At 45.4% G+C, this 20289-nt stretch overlaps 1 protein-coding gene across 4 annotated transcripts in view; it reads right to left on the bottom strand.

Moving 5' to 3' along the window:
- Positions 1-20289, bottom strand: part of PLCB3 (phospholipase C beta 3) — a 268516-nt gene that overhangs the window by 128957 nt on the left and 119270 nt on the right. For 3 of the 4 annotated variants that reach the window (XM_040329022.1, XM_040329023.1, XM_040329020.1), the window contains exon 2: positions 15706-15783. In XM_040329022.1, the coding sequence (XP_040184956.1) occupies positions 15706-15783 (78 nt within the window). Of the gene's footprint in view, positions 1-15705; positions 15784-18748; positions 18892-20289 lie in introns of those variants that run through there. The other variant, XM_040329021.1, reaches the window with a different exon arrangement.

Genomic DNA, 20289 nt, shown 5'->3' on the forward strand with positions numbered 1-20289 from the left:
GCAGTACACGAAAGGTTTTTTACCTTCATGCATAGAATGCATGAAAGTAAAAAACCTTAAAGGGGTTGTAAAGGTTTGTTTTTTTATTTTCTAAATAGGTTCTTTTAACCACTTGCTTACTGGGCACATATACCCCCTTCCTGACCAGAGGACTTTTTGCGATTCGGCACTGTGTCGCTTTAACTGACAATTGCGCGGTCGTGCGACGTGGCTCCCAAACAAAATTGACGTCCTTTTTTTCCCCACAAATAGAGCTTTCTTTTGGTGGTATTTGATCACCTCTGCGGTTTTTAGTTTTTGCGCTATAAACAAAAATAGAGCGACAATTTTGAAAAAAAAAATAATATTTTTTACTTGTTGCTATAATAAATAGCTCATTTTTTTAAATTTTTTCTCAGTCTAGGCCAATACGTATTCTACATATTTTTGGTAAAAAAAAAAAAATATATCGCAATAAGCGACTGGTTTGCGCAAAAGTTAGAGCGCCTACAAAATAGGGGACAGAATTATTATTATTATTTTTTTACTAGTAATGGCAGCGATCTGCGATTTTTATCGGTACTGCGACATTATGGCGGACACATCGGACACTTTTGACACCATTCACCTTTATACTGCGATTAGTGCTATAAATATGCACTAATTACTGTATAAATGTGACTGGGTTGAAGAGGTTAACACTAGGGGGTGAGGAAGGTGTTAAATGTGTACCCTATATAATGTTACTAACTGTGGGGGGGAGGGGGGGTGACTGGGGGAGGTGACCGATCCATGTCCCTATGTACAAGAGACACAGATCGGTCTCCTCTCTCCCTGACAGGACGTGGATCTGTGTGTTGATCTGTGTGTGTAAACACACAGATCCACGTCCTTGTCTCTGTAACCGCCGATCGCGGGTGTTTGGCGGACATCGTGGCCGCCAGGCACTCGCATCGGCATCTTAGTGATGCGGCCGGCACGCGCGCAAGCCCCCCAGTGGCCAGGAGGAGCGGAGGCCGTAAAAAGACGGCCTCCCGGAGATTTAGAGCCACCCTGCGGCCGTACAAAGTCGTACGGCTGTCGGGAAGTGATTAAAGGAACCTATTACAAAATAAAAAACAAACCTTTACAACCACTTTAATCTTGTCCTCCTATTTTCTTCATGATCCACAGGCTTAGTTCAGATCTATGAGTGCACATTTGCTCGTGTAGGGTGCTTGTAGGGCAGCCCATTAAATAAAATGTGCGGCCTTATCCACCAGAAACACAGGGAAAGAAGTCTCCAACCTTTTTTTTAAATTGTGCTGCACCAAACCATATTTTTCAAGCGTAGATTGCCAATGCGCAAGAATTTATCGTACCTCTGCACATGTGCTCTAGAGCAGTGTATTTCTGTGCGGATTGGGAACGCACGTGATCTTGTGTCTAAGACATGAGTTTAAAATAGGGCTTGTGGATTTCTTACCAAATTTTACCATCTGATCTGCCCATTTTTGTACAGAATCACAGAGCACAAGAGAATACCAGAAATTATCTCCAGACAGTATTTTTTGCTCAGTAAAAGGATTTTTTTTTGTACAGGGCTAAATATGATCCTTCGTACAAAATTCTTCAAAAGGTATTCCAGCAAGCTGCCAAAGTGAGACTGCTAACCAAAGCTGCAGACTTTTGACACAAACAATAGCATGATTCTTATCCTATTCTGGCCTGAACAGGATTCAGTTATTGGTAATGGCGCTGTATACTGCTGTATCACTAATTTGTGGCCAGACTTGTATTTTAGTTTTGGATAGAATGGAGAGGGATTAGAACATCTGTCAGGTTTTTTTATTGCTGTCGGTGCCCCAATTAGGGAGATGCACCCTATTTGTTTTGTTTGCCATGATCATTTTTTCCTAGAAAAGTAATAGGGGAAATCTTCCAATAGGGATACTAGTTCTGGTGACCTGAGGGTCCCCAACAAATTTCTTCTCCCTTCATGTTTTGGCTATGGGACAGGAATTGAAGGGAAATCTCAAATCTCAAACACAAATGGGAAAAAACAAATGTATCACCTGGTTACTTTGAAGTACCGGTGCAATTTAAATTTAGAGGAAGATCAGAGTGTAGTTAAACTCTGATCCAAATTGTTTTGTTGAAAACAGGGTCTATGGGCCAGATTCTGAAAGGACTTACGACGGTGCAGTGCCATGTATGCCGTCGTAAGTCCTAATCCGACCCGTCGTATCTATGCGCCTGATTCTTAGAATCAGTTATGCATAGATATCCATTAGATCGAAACAGGCGTAAGTCTCTTACGCCGTCGAAACTTAAAGCGGGAGTTCACCCAAAAATCAACTTTCTGCAGTTAGATCCAGCATACTGCTGACATCTGCAGTATGCTGGTCTTTTTTTTTTTGGTACTTATCGTTTTAGCAGTATTTCTTCTATGGCTCCGAGCGGGGATTACTTCCAGACTTACGCCTGTCCGATCTAATGGATATCTATGCATAACTGATTCTAAGAATCAGGCGCATAGATACGACGGGTCGGATTAGGACTTACGACGGCATACATGGCACTGCACCGTCGTAAGTCCTTTCAGAATCTGGCCCATAGACCCTGTTTTCAACAAAACAATTTGGATCAGAGTTTAACTACACTCTGATCTTCCTCTAAATTTCATAATCGATTAGTTGTCGATTAATCGATTAGTTGTTTCGGCCCTACAAAAAAGTTAAAAAAAAAAAGGAAGAGGAGTCAAAAGAAAGCATGGGAGGAGGAGGAAGACTCCTATTGGGTCTTCAGTCTAGATGAAAAAATAAAATAAATAAATAAAAGTCAGCAGGGGGGGGGGGGTAAGGGTTGGAGGCAAACAAGCGGGCTCTGGCTTTAAAATGAGAGTCCCTGAACTACCTTGCAGTAAGGTCCAGAAGTCTGGACTTATCAGCCTTCTTTATTGTTCCATTTCTTGTGTGTTAGTGATTCAGCAGGCTAACCAGCAAAAGCAGGCTAACCAGACAACTAGCATTTTCAGAAGGAAAACGGCAGCAATGGCAGCCTCGATATTTCATTAATGACAGGCAAGTGTGTCACAAGCATCCATGCAGCAATAAGAGCTTAGTTCAGACAAGCAATGAGAGACAACATGCAGAGGCAGCTCACTTCTAAGGATTTGTATGCATGTCCCCACATGTAGGACAGGCTGTCTTAATAATTCATAAAGGCTAAAGAACTTGGAAAAAAAAAATTTCGGAAGCCAAAATGACTGTTAAGAAATTACATTGGTCTAAGGACCAGTTCAAAACAACCTGTGCATTCGTTTTTGCCCACATGTGTTTTTTGCCCATTCATTACACTTGGCCGCCAAATGTGCAAAAAGTATGACAGGTGTGACTTTTTAAAAACAAAGTTCCACCAAAATCACATGGTACTGCAGTATCATGTATTTTGGTGGCCGCAAAACGTGTTGCAAGATGTGTTGGGGTGCCATTAACAATTAATGTCATCCGCATGAATTTAACATGGGTACCTTGTTCCTGTGTGGCCCGGGAACAGTTTCCTGCAATGCAATTGGTAAATCAAAATGTGTGATACCAAACCAAGTTCTACTTGAAAATGTACTATCACTTTTTCTCAAAAATGAGAGAAAATCCCACGTATACAGTATGTTTGTTATGTATTCCCATTCATACACCATGCCTTAACATAAAAAAAAGTAGTTTCATTTTTTTTTTTATGTGTTTTTTCCAGCTCTTGTATGCACTTTTTTTTACAGTGTTTTTGAAGCATTTTTGAGCTTTGGCGTTTTTTAATTAATGTTACGGGTTAAGCATGAGGTTAGAGTTTTTATGCATTTTAATTTTTTTTATGTATTTAAATTTTTTAATTAAGATTATTTATTTTTGTTCAATGATTGCTTTTGAGCAGAAAACGGTTTAGAAATACGCAACAAAAATGCACTAAAATCCTCAAAAACACTTGAATCAAGCTTTTCCATGCATTTTTATGGAAAACAATGCATAAAAAAATGCACCAATCTGCTTGATTCAAGCTACAAAAAAAAGCTCCAGAGCTTTGTTGAGCGTCAGGCGTTTGGCTTCAGGCGATTTTTAGTGGAGATGTGAATAAACTCCACAGAGAATTCGTTATTTTTTCCTCCAGTGTTTTGGAGCTTCAAGCTACAAAATGGTCTGAATGGAGCCTTGGATGTTTCTCAGGATAAGGCCTCATGGCAGACTGCAAGAGTTTTACAAGATCAGATTGCGTTGGTCCTAAGGAGAGGCTGAGGTGATTTGGACACAGTGGCTGCATTGACATAGCTGTGGCTCCCAATTTGGCAGCCACGTGGCTGCAGGTGCATATTATACAGATGGCCTATGTGCACAAGGCCATAGACTTGCAGATTTACATGGGCTTGATTAAAGCGGGGCTCCGGTTAAAAAAAAAAAAAGATTTTTAATACAGCTTACCTGTAAAATCTTTTTCTTGGAGTACATCACGGGACACAGAGCGGCATTCATTACTATATGGGTTATATGGAGTACCTTCAGGTGTAGACACTGGCAATCTCAAACAGGAAATGCCCCTCCCTATATAACCCCCTCCCATAGGAGGAGTACCTCAGTTTTGTAGCAAGCAGTATGCCTCCCAAAATGGTCCTCAAAAAAGAGGGGTGGGAGCTCTGTGTCCCGTGATGTACTCCAAGAAAAAGATTTTACAGGTAAGCTGTATTAAAAATCTCTTTTTCTTTATCGTACATCACGGGACACAGAGCGGCATTCATTACTATATGGGATGTCCCAAAGCAATGCTTACAATGAGGGGAGGGAGAACATCTCCAAGACAAAAGGATTTAATTTAGAGATATACTCAAATCATAATAAATCCAACTTAGTTGAGAAAAATAAAATTTTTAAATTTAACTCGAACAAGAGGAGCCCCCGGAATCCGAGGGTCTCAAACTGCAGCCTGCAGCACTGCCTGCCCGAAGGCAGTATCAGTATTCCTTCTTACGTCCAACTTGTAGAATTTTGTAAACGTGTGGACAGAAGACCAGGTTGCCGCCTTGCAAACTTGAGCCATAGAGATCTGGTGGTGTGCTGCCCAGGAGGCGCCCATGGCTCTAGTAGAATGAGCCTTTAATGATACTGGAGGAGGCAACCCTTTCAAGCCGTAGGCCTGAGTGATTAATTGCTTAATCCACCTAGAAATGGTGGACTTTGCAGCTGCCTGCCCCTTCTTGGGCCCATCCGGTAGAATGAACAGCACATCTGTCTTCCGGATCTTCTTTGTAGCTTTAAGATAGGCCTTCATGGCCCTGACAATATCCAAGGTATGCAGCAACCCTTCCTTTCTGGAAGTAGGTTTAGGGAAGAAGGATGGTAATACCAAATCCTGGTTCAAATGAAAACTGGATATGACCTTTGGAAGGAAGGAAGGATGAGGGCGGAGAACGACCCTGTCCTTATGAAAAACAAGATATGGTTCCTTACAGGATAAGGCTGCCAGCTCCGAAACTCTTCTTGCGGAAACTATGGCAACCAAAAATACTAACTTCCTTGTCAGTAGAACCAAAGGAATATCAGCCAACGGCTCAAACGGTTGTTTCTGTAAACTTGACAGAACAAGATTTAAATCCCACGGACAAAGCGGGGATTTAACTGGAGGTCTAATACGTAAGACCCCTTGAAGGAAGGTCTTAACCAGCGAGTGGGTGGCCAGCGGCCGCTGAAACCACACTGACAGAGCAGAATCTGTCCTTTGATTGTGCTTAATGCCAATCCTTTATCCACTCCTAGCTGGAGAAAACTTAATACTCTATCGATGGTAAATTTGCGAGAAAGCCATCGCTTGGACTCACACCAGCCTACATAGGCCTTCCAGACCCTGTAATAAATCACCCTAGAGACCGGTTTCCTGGCTCTGATTAGGGTAGAGATTACTTTCTGAGACAGACCTCTACCCCTGAGAATCAGGGATTCAGCTTCCAGGCCGTCAAATTTAGATGCCGTAAGGCAGGGTGGAGGATCGGACCTTGCGATAGCAGGTCTGGCCGTAGAGGAAGAGTCCACGGGTCTCCCACTACCATCCTTAAGATTAGTGAGTACCATGCTCTTCTGGGCCATGCTGGAGCTACCAGGATGACTGGTATGTGCTCCACCCGGATCCTGCGCAGCAGGCGGGGTAGTAACTGGAGCGGGGGAAACGCATAAAGAAGTTTGAACTGAGGCCAAGGGCAAACCAACGCATCGGTTCCGCAGGCCATCGGATCCCTTGAGCGGGACATGAACCTGTCTAGTTTCTTGTTGAGTCTCGATGCCATGATATCCACGTCCGGCACTCCCCATCTTTGGCAGAGTGCTTGAAAGACTAGTGGATGCAGAGACCATTCCCCCGGCCATAGAGTCTGGCGGCTTAAGAAGTCCGCCTGAAAGTTGTCCACTCCTGGAATGAATATTGCCGATATGCAGGGCACATGAGCCTCTGCCCATAGAAGAATCAAGCTCACCTCTCTCTGAGCGGCTTGACTCCTGGTTCCCCCTTGGTGATTTATGTATGCCACGGCCGTGGCATTGTCTGATTGAATTCTCACCGGGAACCCCTGCAATTTTGACGTCCAAGCCCTGAGGGCTAGTCGAGCAGCTCTGAGCTCCAAGATGTTGATGGGCAACTGCTTCTCTGGCTTTGCCCAAGTACCTTGGCGAGTGCAACCATCCAAAATTGCTCCGCAGCCCGTCAGGCTGGCGTCTGTGGTCACTATCTTCCAAGCCACTGGGCTGAAAGACCTCCCCTTCAGTAGATTCTGAGGGTCTAACCACCAACACAGACTTTGTCGGACTCTTGATGAGAGCGGCAACGGGATATCCAAGGCCTGTGGCCTTCTGCTCCATGCTGACAGGATGGCTGCCTGTAGGATGCGAGTGTGGCTCTGGGCGTATGGTACCGCCTCGAATGTGGCCACCATCTTGCCTAGTAACCTCATACATAGGCGAATAGTCGGTTCTTTCTTGCTTAGAACCAGTAGGATTAATTCCTTGATGGCTTTTACCTTCCTCAGAGGTAGGAACACTCCTTGTTGTTCTGTGTCTAATCTCATGCCGAGATATTCCAACTGCTTTGTGGGCTGGAAAGCTGACTTTTCTCGATTTAGGACCCAGCCGAACCTCTCGAGGTATTGGACCGTGAGGGCCACTGCTCGCTCCAAGCCGGGAGACGAGTGATCTATGACTAGGAGGTCGTCCAGGTATGCTAGGATCGTGACCCCTTGGATCCTTAGTTTGGCTAGGATTGGAGCTAGGACCTTCGTGAACACCCGGGGGGCCGTAGCCAACCCGAAGGGAAGCGCCACGAATTGGAAGTGACGCGAAGCCACCATGAAGCGTAGATATCTTTTATGTGGCTGATAAATTGGAACATGAAGGTAGGCATCCTTTATGTCTATGGACGCCATGAAGTCGTCCTTCTGGAGTGTGGCAGCTGCTGACCGCACGAATTCCATCCGAAATGAGCGGATCTTTAGATATGCATTTACCATCTTTAGGTCCAAAATTGGCCTGACATCTCCATTGGATTTTGGGATGATGAATAGGTTGGAGTAGAAACCCAGCCCCTGTTCCAGGACTGGTACCTCTACTATTACTTCCTGGGAAAGTAGATGATCTAATGCCGATCTTAATGCGGCTCCCTTTTCCGGATCATTTGGAATCCTCGACTTCTGGAAATGAGGAGGAGGAAACCTTAGGAAATCTAATTTGTAGCCTGTGGCCACGGAAGACCGTACCCACTCGTCGGGAATGCTGGCTTCCCAAATCTCTGAAAAGAGTCGCAGCCTTCCCCCCACCTTCGTGGGTGGGGGCGCCCCTTCATAAGGTTGGCTTGGGGGCTGGTTTTGCTGGTTTGCGAAACCACTGCCTTTTGCCTCTAACAGCCTGTCCTTGTGATCTGCTGTTGAAGCCGAAGTTTGCTTTTGCAGGAGGCCGTCGATACTGCTTGGCATTAGAGGGCCCCTGCCCAGGGGAATACTGTCGTTTAAACGCAGGTCCCTGAACCTTCTTCTTAGTTGGCAAGAGAATACTCTTGCCGTTTGAAATGGTCTGAATGTATTTATCTAGGTCTTCTCCGAAGAGTCGTCCTCCATGGAAGGGGAACCCTACCAGGAGCTTCTTGCATGGGGGCTCAGCCTCCCAGCTTTTTAACCATAAGAGTCTTCTCATATGGATAAGGGATAACGATAAACGTGACGCTTGCTGGATAGAATCCTTGATTGCGTCTACCGTAAAACATATGGCCTTAGGGACATCCGAAAATTTTTCTGCCTGCTGGGCCGGAATAAGTTTAAGCATCTGCTTAAATTGATCCGATAATGCTTGAGCGACCCCAATCGCAGCCACAGCTGGCTGTACTACTGCCCCTGCAGTAGTGAAGGAGTTCTTAAGTAGTGCTTCCAAGCGCTTATCAACTGGATCCTTGAACACCTGTATGTTTTCTACAGGGCATGTTAACGATCTGTTAACACATGAGATGGCTGCGTCCACTGCAGGAGTAGCCCATCTTTTGGAAAATTTTTCTTCCATAGGATATAGGACAGAGAACCTTTTAGGTGGTAAGAAGATCTTATCTGGCTTGTTCCAATCTTGGAACAAAATTCCCTCTAATAGAGGATGGATCGGAAACACAGCATTGCTTTGAGGCGCCGTCAGTGAGCCCAAAGCTGAAACCGTCGATACCTGGAGATCTGGTACTGGCAAGTTGAATGCCCTATGGACCAAGTCCGACAATCCTTGAATCCACCAGCTCTCCCTCAGGGAGACTGCCCCAGACTCCTCTGTATCCGGGTCTTCGATCCCTGAACCTACTTGGTCCTTGTCCAAGAGGTCGTCCAATTCCCCTGAGGAAAGGACCTCCTCTTCTGAGGGTCCGCGCTCGGGCGACGGAGATCTATTCCGCTTACTGCCCCGCATAGCTGCGGCTATCATTTTTCCCATGCTTTTCTGCATCTCTTTTAAAGAGGTGAGTAATACCTCCTCCGTGACCATCTTAGGGTTGGACTGACCCGCGTCAGCTCCAGCCCCAGATCCCGATGGCCCCAAGGCTCCCTGTAGGGAAAACAGCGGCATACCATGGTACAATACCGAGGTACACCTGCTACCTATTGGTATTTGGAACTATAAAAGTTAATTGTCCAAACACCTGTTTGGGGGATAAAAAAATGCTTCCTCTCCCCTAGATGACTTTTTTTTTTTTTTTTTTCGTTTTTGTTTCAAATCCAGGAAAGAAAAAACATTCTGTCCCCCTGAGTAGTATTGCAAAGAAAAACTATGAGATGGAAAAGAAACAGCCTATTTCTAGGCTTGAAAAAACAGTCCTCTGAAGACTGCAATATCCTTTCTGGCCACTGTGTGTCCTCGGCGCCCCGTGCTGCCGCTCTGGTCTTTCTCCTCAGTTCCAACGTATTGAATGGAACAAACAAGGAAGGGCCGCCCCTTCCTTTAAGCCACTGACCCGCCCTTCCCCCCCAGCAATCTCAAACAGGAAATGCCCCTCCCGACAGGGGGAGGGGGGGGGGATTTTGGGAGGAAGGGACCTCTCTGTTCCAGCAAACTGCAGCCTGCAGCCTGGAACCATGAGGAGGTCAGCGTTTTGCCTGCTTGCAGGCTCTGAGGAGGAAGACTGAATGGAGCATCGCCTGGAGGCCTGCAGGTAAGCAAAGCTCTCTGACACACACATATATTTTTATATAACACAGGCCCCACTCAATGCTTTTCCAACACTACAAGGGAGGTCACATCTTATGGGGAATAATACATAGAGAGCCATCCTATCTTTATGATATGTGACTAGTTTGCCAGATGCAGTGCATAACTTTAGGCATGTCCCCTGTGACCCCCCAGAAAAAAACCTGCTAAGAACCAAGTTCCGCAAGTTTTCCCCTCACTTACCTGCTCCATGCCGCAGGACTTTGCCAAGCAAGAGGCCCAATCTTCCCCCATCTCCGTGGGGATGTCTAGACCTTCAGGCCCTGGGTTCCTATGAAGGATCCACTGTCCTGGGCCCATATAGCACCCTGGCAACAGAAAACTTTAGGTACCCAAAGGTTTCTAAGTTCTGGGCCCAGGGTCCAGCTCTCTAAAAAGAAAAGCATTATGGGCTATACCCCAAGGGTTTGGGGTCCGGTTACTGACCACTTTAGCGCTGAGGCTTTTTTGGACAGAACCGGTAGCTCACCTAATCCCAAGGATGCGGAGGCAAGCTAAACCATGACTAACACCTAAGACACTGGCGTAAAAACTGAGGTACTCCTCCTATGGGAGGGGGTTATATAGGGAGGGGCATTTCCTGTTTGAGATTGCCAGTGTCTACACCTGAAGGTACTCCATATAACCCATATAGTAATGAATGCCGCTCTGTGTCCCGTGATGTACGATAAAGAAAAAGTCAGCAGCTACTAACACTTTACTAAGGAGACTTAACTGTCCAGGGTGCCCACGATGACGGTAGCTGAAGCCGAGCAAACGATCGGGTCTCGGCTTCTCCACCGCCATCCTCGGTCAGGGAATCAGGAAGTGAAGCCTAGCGGCTTCACCGCCCGATTCCCTACTGCGCATTTGCGCGAGCTGCACCGCGCGCCGTGAATGGATGATGTCTCCTGGGACACACACAATGTCCCAGAAGACACTGCTCCACCATTCCACAGGAGGCAGCCGAGGAACAGAAGAATGAAGACCGACCGCGGTTCAGGAAGTGGCAGATTAGGACGATCTGCCTAGCAACAGGCACTCGGGTATGTATAAAAAAAAAATAAAAAAAAGCTCTGCTTTAACAAATTGAAGAAATCCCAGTAACACTTTTTAAGCAATTAAAGCATAATTTTTTTCCTTTTTGGGATAAATATTTTACATAAATTAACAAAATCGGACCGCATTGTAAACAGCTCTGCCAGTGAAAAATATTTAAGAACCCTCTAATGGCCACTTTTGGTGGACAGCTTGGTCTAATAAAAAGATGTTGAAAAATAACAGACACAATAGCTGGATCCCCAGGTGACAACAAAGTAAAAAAAAGCAGTCACAACATTTAGAAATTGGTAAGCTGCAATATAATACATTTTGGGGTTAATGCCATTTGAAAATAAACACAATACCATATTAAAGTTGAATTAAGAGCTGCACAAAATGGAGTTAAAAGCAGAGCTCCACCCTAAAGTGAAACTCCCGCTGATCGCAACCCTCCCCCCTCCGGTGTCACATTTGACACCTTTCAGGGGGGAGGGGGGTGCAGATACCTGTCTAAAGACAGGTATTTGCACCCACTTCTGGCCACAGACTGCGGGCAGGACGTCACCTCCCCCTGCGTTGTGCTTTGGGAACACTCTGCTCCCAGAGCACAGCGGGAGCCAATCAGCAGGCGCAGCGCAACTCGAGCATGCGCCGTAGGGAACGGGGCAGTGAAGCCGGAGCGCTTCACTTCCTGGTTCCCTCACTGAGCATGGCGGGGGGGCAGCAGAGTAACGAGTGATCGCTTGTCCTCTGCTGCGGACGGCGCTGGACTCCAGGACAGGTAAGTGTGCCGATATTAAAAGTCAGCAGCTGCAGTATTTGTAGCTGCTGACTTTTAATATTTTTTTTTTCAGCAGACATCCTCTTTAAGTATGCAACCCATATAGAACAATCTGTAAGGAAACAAAGTGACAGAATTGTGATTTGTTGTTATGGGTTACTGCACATGCCTAGTATTAGTACATCCCACTCTGTTGTCAATAGCACACACACAGTGGTAAAAAGAAGGATGTCGATCCAGACAAATTAAATGGTGCAGGCAATAGCCAACAGAAAGCCAGAAACAGAGACAATGAGAATGAAGGTTGGGCGAGGGACGGGAAAGGTAGGGTGTGGGAGCAGCTGCTACAGCGAGATAACCGAGGGTGTTGGAACGGTTACAAACTGGGACACAGAAGTACGGCTCATTACAGGATATTAACAAACACTAATCTCTAATCCATATGAACTATCCACAGCTTTTCTCCCATTGTTGTACAGGAGCCCAGATTTAAATGACTATCGGAAGCTAACTATCCAGCCAATACACCTATAATAATTACTCCAAGCTCCTAACATTTAAAGTTTATTTATACCGTTTTATGGATATTGTATGCATCATTGCTACAACGGCAGAGCAATTTTTTCATTTTTATTTTTAAACACATAAGCACCTGTACCAGGCATCACTTGCTGTGTGCACCTTCACAGGGAGATTCTAATTTTCTTTTTCCAGTGACAGTAAATGCTTGGGAGGTTCTAACACCTCCCAACGCATCCAAAATAAATAAATAAAATTACTTATTAATAAAGCCTGTCATTTGGACCTTCAAGGACAAAGTACCCTTTCATGTTTAGGGTCCACTCCCTTGGACCTGTACAGCACCCTGCAGGAAATGCCTTAGCACTGTAGCGTCCAGGATTTCCACTCCACAGGGTCCAGCATATGGAGGTCGCATTACAGGCAAAACCTTGCAGGATCTTGAGTATTCTTTGTGAGGCTCGGGTACCATTTATCTAAGCATAAAAGCCCGAGTCAAATGTATCCGATCGGTCAATCCCTTGATTCATTTTTGGAACCTTCTGTGAATAGAGACCTGGAGCTCAGAGAGCTCAACACACCGTGCCATCCACCTTGCAGACACTGGTAAAAAAAAGTGATGTGCTTCCTGTATGGGAGGGGTTATATAGGGGATCACTTTCTGTGTAAAGACTTTTGGTCTACCAGTGTCCATTTACCTGATGAAGTATAATCCAGCAGGTAATAAATATTAGCCTGACTGTGTCCCATTATGTATGAAAAAGAAAAAAATTATACAAAACGTTTGCTCCACCCGGAGCATAAGATGGTGACATCATGAGGGGCGGGGTCACCGGATGATATCACCCGGGAGACCACGCCCCATGCCAATATAGGTCATTGCGCACCGCACACACGGCATTACAGCAGGAGAGAGCGCCGTGTCAACATCGGAAGACGAGAAGAGGAAAGAAGACGACAAAGAACAGGCAACCGCTAGCAAAAGAGCAGAAGATAGCGGAGGAGCCCGGCAGAAGACACCGGACAACGGAAGAAGAGGCCGGAGAGCGCAGAGAAGAAGCCAGAGAGAGCGGAGAAGCCGGAAGAGACCCCCCGGAGCTTCCTATTAAATTACTTTAAAAACCTTTATAGTGTTTTTTTTATTGACACTTTTTTTTCAGGTGAATGGGTAGGGGTACGATGTACCCCCAAACTCATTCACATAGGGTTGGGGGCCAGAATCTGGGGGCCCCCTTATTAAAGGGGGCCTTCAGATTCCGATAAGCCCCCCACCCGCAGACCCCGACAACCAACGGCCAGGGTTGTTGGGAAGAGGCCCTTGTCCTCATCAACATGGGGACAAGGTGCTTTGGGGTGGGGGGGCGCAGGTCACCTTTGCTTAGTCGCACCCTTCAGCAAAAGCCATGGTCCGCAGAGAGGTTCCAAAGCATCAGAGCGATCTCATTGTTAAAAGGTATCAGTCAGAAGGGTACAAAAGAATTTCCAAGGCATTGGATATACCATGGAACACTGTGAAAACAGTCATCAGTTTGTTGTTCAACTGATATGGACAGTTTTTAGTTCACATTAAAGGTGGAAAAAGTTCTGAAATGATTCATCGTTGTCTCACTTTTTTACATCACAGAAACCTGAAATTTTGTAGACTTTTTATATTTTATATATATATAGGTAAGTCATCAGTAATCCTATTAAATCTCTGGGGGACTCCAGGGTGAGAGGATCAAACTACCAAAGTGCCTACCCACTTCTCAGCTAATGTGAAGCTAATTAAAGCGGAGTTCCACTGGTTGTTAAGCCTATTAAAAGTCAGCAGCTACAAAAAGTGTAGCTGTTGACTTTTAAATAAACGCACACTCACCTGTCCCACGGTCCAGCGGTGGGGCCGCTCGATGCCTCGCTCCTTTGCTCCCCCGCCTCTCCGCGGCGCCAGCATTGTAAATGCACTGCGCATGCGATAGTCATGCTGCGCTGTCAGTGACCAGGCAATCTTCTGGGACCTGTGACGTGTCCCAGAAGACTGCATTGCAGGAAGGGAGGGATGGCCTGGGGGAAAGGAGGAGTCACCTAGGCGGCCAGGTGACCAGACCAGGAAGTCGGTGTTGGGTACCTATCAAAAAATTAGGGGTACTTCAAATGGAAGTTCAACTTTTAGGTGGAACTCCTCTTTAAGAATATGCTCCTGCTAGATTACTGAAGATATACTGTATGAATACAAATATAAAAAATTATGACCGGCCACAAAATGTTAACTAAATGTGGGTGGGCTCATAAGATCCAATGTATTAAAAAATAATAGAAGAGGTTGCCTGTACAGTAACAGTGCACAGATTACATGAAATATTTTCACTAGAATTAAAGTGGTTGTAAACCTCAGACATGAAATATGAACAAAGCATTTCCCCTCTATAGTGTGTACTTCTCTCAAATAAGAGCATTAAGTGCCCTTTCTGTCTGCTGCAGTGTTCCTATGCCATCAGCATCTATGACTTATGACAAATTTTCCTGACACTAGGAGAAAAAGAAAAAAAAGGTGAAGGAAGGGAGCTCCAGCTGATTGACAGCCTCTGCTCTGTTCCTGTGTAAAGCAGGGTGTGTCCCTTCCCTCCAATCATCTCCCAGAGCTCTCCTTACCGAGCCCTGCAGTGTGTAATTTCACCTCTCTGACCCAATGCATTGTTTACTGTGAAAATGACCATTGCAGTTTGGGAGTTAACCACTAGGGGGCGCTGAAGGGGTTAAGGGTGACCTCATATGTGTTTCTAACTGTAGGGGGGCGGGGCTGGACGTGTGACGTCATTGATCAGGCTTCCCTGTATCAGGGAACACACGATCAATGACAGTGCCACAGTGAAGAACGGGGAAGCTGTGTTTACACACAGCTCTCCCCGTTCTTCAGCTCCGGGGACCGATCGCGGGACTCCAGCGGCGACGGCTGGGCACTTAAAGAGGACGTATAGGTAAGTGCTTGTTCCCAGCCGTGCCTTTCTGCCGACGTATATGTGCAGGAGGCGGTCCTTAAAGGCTCTTTCAAACAGGGGCGACCTGAACGGGTGCTCCGTGCTCCTCTATGGAGCCGCAGATGTCACCGGTGACATGCCCGCTGACATCCGACCCGCTCCGATCCGCCAAAGTGTGACTGAGGAAAAACCTACTTTTCCATCTGTCTGGCGGATCGGGTGAACATGGACAGAGGGGCCATGTTCATCCGATCCCCCCATAGGGGAAAGCGGAGAAAAGACAGGGCGGTCCCTGCACAGTGTGCGGGGACCGCCCTGTCATCCGCCGGCTCAGCGGGGATCCACGGAGCGATCCCCGCTGAGCAAGCGGAGGTTCACGGGGCGGATCATTACTGATCCACCCCGTGTGAAAGGGGCCCAAGTGGTTAAGCTTGCAAAATTACTACATTTGTCATACACCTTGCAATTTTCATTTCTTTTAAAGCTGAAGTATGGCCCAAAAATGATGGTCTTTTGCATATTAAAAATGGGTTGGTTCTAATAATGTGTGCCCCCTTTCTGCAAGTGTTACATATTTTTTTTTTTTTTACTCCAACAGCAGTCTCCTGTTGGTGTCAAACTTCTCGCACAAAAATAGTTTTGTAAGCTTATATATTGCAGTGTCGTTCCCCCCCCCCCCCCCCCGTATCTCATGTGTGCCCCCAATACTCACCATGTTTGGGCAAGTCCAGTAGAGATAAAATCCCATGCTGTCCACGCGAAGGGTAACCAAAGACTTGCTGCTATTTTCCTGGAAGAAATAAAAAGAAACCTCATGTCATTTTTATTGCTTATTTGGAATCATTGCGTCCTGTAGAACATCATCTGTCATAAAAATAAATCTTCAAAATATGCTGTACCCGAGTAACAGATCCCAAAAGTTTTAGGACTTTTAGATTATGCCAAATTTGTCAGTAAATTCCGACCCTTTCCTGCAGGTGCTCAAATCCATAACATGGCCACTCGGTAATCTCTACAATCATGTTCTTCTTGAGAGCTTCTGACGGACAGCATTCTTCTCTTCCCACCTCGCTCTTCAAGATTTGTATGTGAATTTAGTAGCTCAGCAGAGCATATAGGGACACCAGTGCTCAGCTAATAAGTGTACTTCAGTCGTGTGCAACACATTTATCATTTTATTACATTCACTAAATGCTTAGTACAGGTTTGCTTCAAAGCAATCACGAGGTCACACCAAAAGCATGCCATATTTATTACAGAACAGTATTTTTGAAAAAAAATTAAAGTATTTTGTGTACGAAAAAGTCTAATGCCTTGTACACACGATAGGAATCTCTGATGAAAAGGGTCTGATGGAATTTTTTCCTCAGAAATTTCTATCGTGTGTGAGCCCCATAGGATTTTTTTCCGTCTGAGTTTGGAAATAGAATATGTTTTATTTTTTTCTGATGGAAAAAATCCAATGGGAAATTCCGATCGTCTGTGTGAAACTCGGAGAAAAAAACACGCATGCTCAGAATCAAGTGAACGCATGCTCGGAAGCATTGAACTTAATTTTTCATCGTAGTGTTTTATGGCACCACGTTTTGGACGGTTGGAATTTAGTCTGACAGTGTGTATATGCAAGACTGATGGAAGACAGCGTGAACGGAATTCTGACAGAAAATTCCATCAGATTTTAGCCCATAGGAAATTCCTATCGTGTGTACAGGGCATAAGGCTGGGTTCACACAGATGCAATGCGGGAACCAGTGTGATCCCTGTGATGGTTCCCGCATCGCTTGTCACTCTCTGCCCCTTCTTACTAATGCCGCGTACACACAATCGGATTTCTGATTGAATAAAATCCGATGAAATTTTCCGTCGGAATTCCGATAAAGCTGACTTTCATCAGTCTGGCCTACACACTATCAGACTAAATTCTGACCGTCCAAAACGTGGTGACGTACAACGGGCCTTTAAAGGGGAAGTTCCATTCAAACGATGCCACCCTTTGGGCTGCTTTTGCTGATCCTCGTGTTAGTAAAAGTTTAATGAGAGATGATTCTCACTTTTCATGCGCTGCATTAAACGATGCAATAATTTGCAGCGTGACAAATGTGATATCTCCATTACGAACACTAGTTTTATCAGAAAAAGTGCTCCCGTCTCCTAATTCAGTCTGAGCATGCGTGGATTTTTCTCCGATGGAATTCCACACAGACGATCGGAATTTCCTATCGTATTTTTTTCCGATGGGACCCACACACAATCGTTGTTTCGGATGAAAAAAAGTCCATCTGACTTTTTTCATCGAAAAACCGATCGTGTATACACGGCATAAGAGTGTCCCCCTCAGCAAGCCATGCACAGAGGGGGCACCCCTGAGCCAGACTGTGTGTGTCCATTGACACATACACAGAGTTTGGCTTGGTCCTGCCCCTGCTCCCTCCCCACAGGATTTGATTGACAGCAGCAAGAGCCAATGGTTCTTGCTGCTGCCTGTGTCTCCTATGAGACCAGAAAGAGAAGGAGTGTTGATGCAGCAGAGGAGAGCACTTGATCAGTAAAAGGAAGCAGGTAAGTGTTTAGGGATAGGAGAAAGGTGATGGGGAGTTTAACGTATATACAACCACCAATGTTCAAAACCATGATTCAAACAAGTACCGTATATTGGGGAGCATCCCTCTAATGCCATGTGGTCAGTGGTGTATTTAGGTTTTGTGCTGCCCTAGGCCTGACTAAACTCCTTTCAAGGTCACACCCCTTCCTGTTTACGACCTGCCCTGAAATTTTCCAGTGGGGGCACTAGTTCTAAGGGCCTTGGGGGGGGGGGGGTTCCCTTAATTCGCAGATATTTACTCTCACTTCCTCTTTGGCTATGGGACAGGAAATAAAGGGAAATGAACGGATGTCAAAAAATGTTTTAAAAATTAACAGGGGCCATTACCATCCCTTACTCTATCCAAAATGGAAAAAAAAAAAGTGTTGCCTATAGTTCTACTTTAAGTACAAATTTCAGCTAAATTTCTGAAGGACTAAGTGGCTATGACCATGCCAGTGGTGAAGCAGAAAACATGTGATGAAGGTATGTGGTCCAGACAGTGAGCAAAGGCAGGATTGGGGGCAGGAACAAATAAATGCATCTGTTTATTTTTCTCATCAGCAATAAACAGAAATAAAATTAAGTTTCCTAAATTTGTACAACGTGCAAATGATTGCAGGATAGTCCAGCTACCTACCTGCCAGGTATAGGTGACCATGTCAGTGTCCCTTGTGTCTGTGCCATCCCTATCAAAGTGCGGCCACTTTATGGGGGCGCCAGACCGATTGGTCTTGCGGCCCATTCCACCTCATAAGACTGGCGCTACACTAAAAGTGTAGCGCAAGCCGGCGGGGACTCTTTTCATGCTGCCCCCCTGCAAAGTGCTGCCCTAGGCCTGAACCTTGTTGGCCTAGGCCAAGATACAGCGTTGCATATGGTGGCACAGTGGCTGTGGTGACTGGAGAAGCAGCTGGTGCAGTGGCACTTCCTGAGGGGTGTCTGCCTATAGCTGTAAATGGCAGGGGGGGGGGGGGTCTGGCAGTTGGAACCAGTGGCAGGAATTGTTGCTGCCTGGTAGACTATGTTTGCATATGGGTGAGGAATCAACAGTCTTTTACTGTTCCTGTAGGGTTGCTGACAAACCATGCGTGTTCAAGTAGGAGCTAGCAGGCAATGTCTATAAAACTTGTGTTCGCAAAACTAGAAAGTCATTCAAAAGTCACTACTTCACCCCGTCATCCACTGATAAGAGGGCACTAGAGTCCATTTGCCAGTCATTATTAGCTGCCATCTCTGCAATTCTTTATTCATCGGTCTCCTTAGACTCGTTTTTTCTAGACCAGACTGCTTCAATAGTCTTCTGTGTCCTCTGCTCTGCAAGCCTTAACCTGCATTTATAACAAGATGTTTCCTGCCAGACTTGCACTGCTAGTTTATCCTAAAATTAATTGCTAGATGCAGGTTTAATTGCTTTTGCAAGCTAAAGAGCTTTACTGTTTCCTATGGGGTAGAACGTGAACAGCCCTTTGGTCAACACAGAGGAAGCAGTGTGTTCTCACTGAGATTACCTGGACAGCCATAGATCAAGAACAGCGAGCTGGGAGCGAAGTAAACCTGACATAGGAGGGAGGGGGACTCGCACCATGTTGTGACTGTTGTTAAACCTCAAACACCAAAGTGTAAACCGCACTGTAAAGAAGGAAGTATGCCTAGAACAGTTTAGCTGAAGGGAGAGTGACAAATAATTGAAAAGACAAAGCAAACATTCCCGAAGCATAGAAACTTCATCATTCAATGAGAGAGTTAACGAATCCAACAGTGTTGCCAGACTCTCCTGGACAAAGGCAACTATGGAATCCCAAATGACAGAGATATATTCCAGAGGTTGTCACAGATTTCCACTATCTCTCAGATCTGCTGGATAAATGCCAATATATTAGACAGCAACATTCTACTCTGCCAACTGCATTTCAGTAAATGGAAAATAGAAATATTAATGTAATACAAACTAGTCTGCTTGAAACCCCACCCACAAAAGAAAAAAAATGGGGGGGGGGGGGGTTATTAGGCAAAAATCAGACCCTTAACAGACCTCACCCAACACTGGAAATCCAGCATTGAGCACATTTCACATGGGGAGACTGCAGCCTATAATTAGCTGCTCCGGTTTATGTCTCCGACTCTAATGTAATTTGTTTACTTGCACAGTCGTTTACTATATGGATAACTAAATTCATTTGCCTCGTTTTTGCTTTTCCTGGAAAAAGACCTTCAGATACAGAGAAATGTACATTAGGGCCTGCTTTCTCCTTTTGTGAAAATAAACTTGCACAGCGCTGATGGTACCAAATGTCCAAAATAGCAAAATGGAGACGTTTCTAAATACAGAAGTGAAAAGAACAAGAATAATAGGTCCCCAAGATATAGACTGGAAAATTACATCAAACGGTCTTCTTGCTCCGTTAGTTTAAAATAAGAAGCTTCTTCCGCTGCTCCTTTGGTCTGGTTCTGATGCTCACAGGCCCATTGTAGATGCTTTTGGCTCCAGACCACAGTCAGCATGGGAACCCCAGCTGGTCTGCGGCTATGATGCACCATATGCAACAAACTGCAATGCATTGTGCTCCAATACCTTCCTATACAAACCAGCATTAACTTTTTCAGCAATTTGAGCTACAGTAGCTCTTCTTCTGTATCAGACTACACAGATCAGCCTTTGCTCTTCAAGTGCATCAATGAGCCTTAGCCACCAATGACCCGGTCGCCAGCTTT

The sequence above is a fragment of the Rana temporaria genome, chromosome 11 (assembly GCF_905171775.1).
Source record: "Rana temporaria chromosome 11, aRanTem1.1, whole genome shotgun sequence".
NCBI classification, from domain to species: Eukaryota; Metazoa; Chordata; class Amphibia; order Anura; family Ranidae; genus Rana; species Rana temporaria.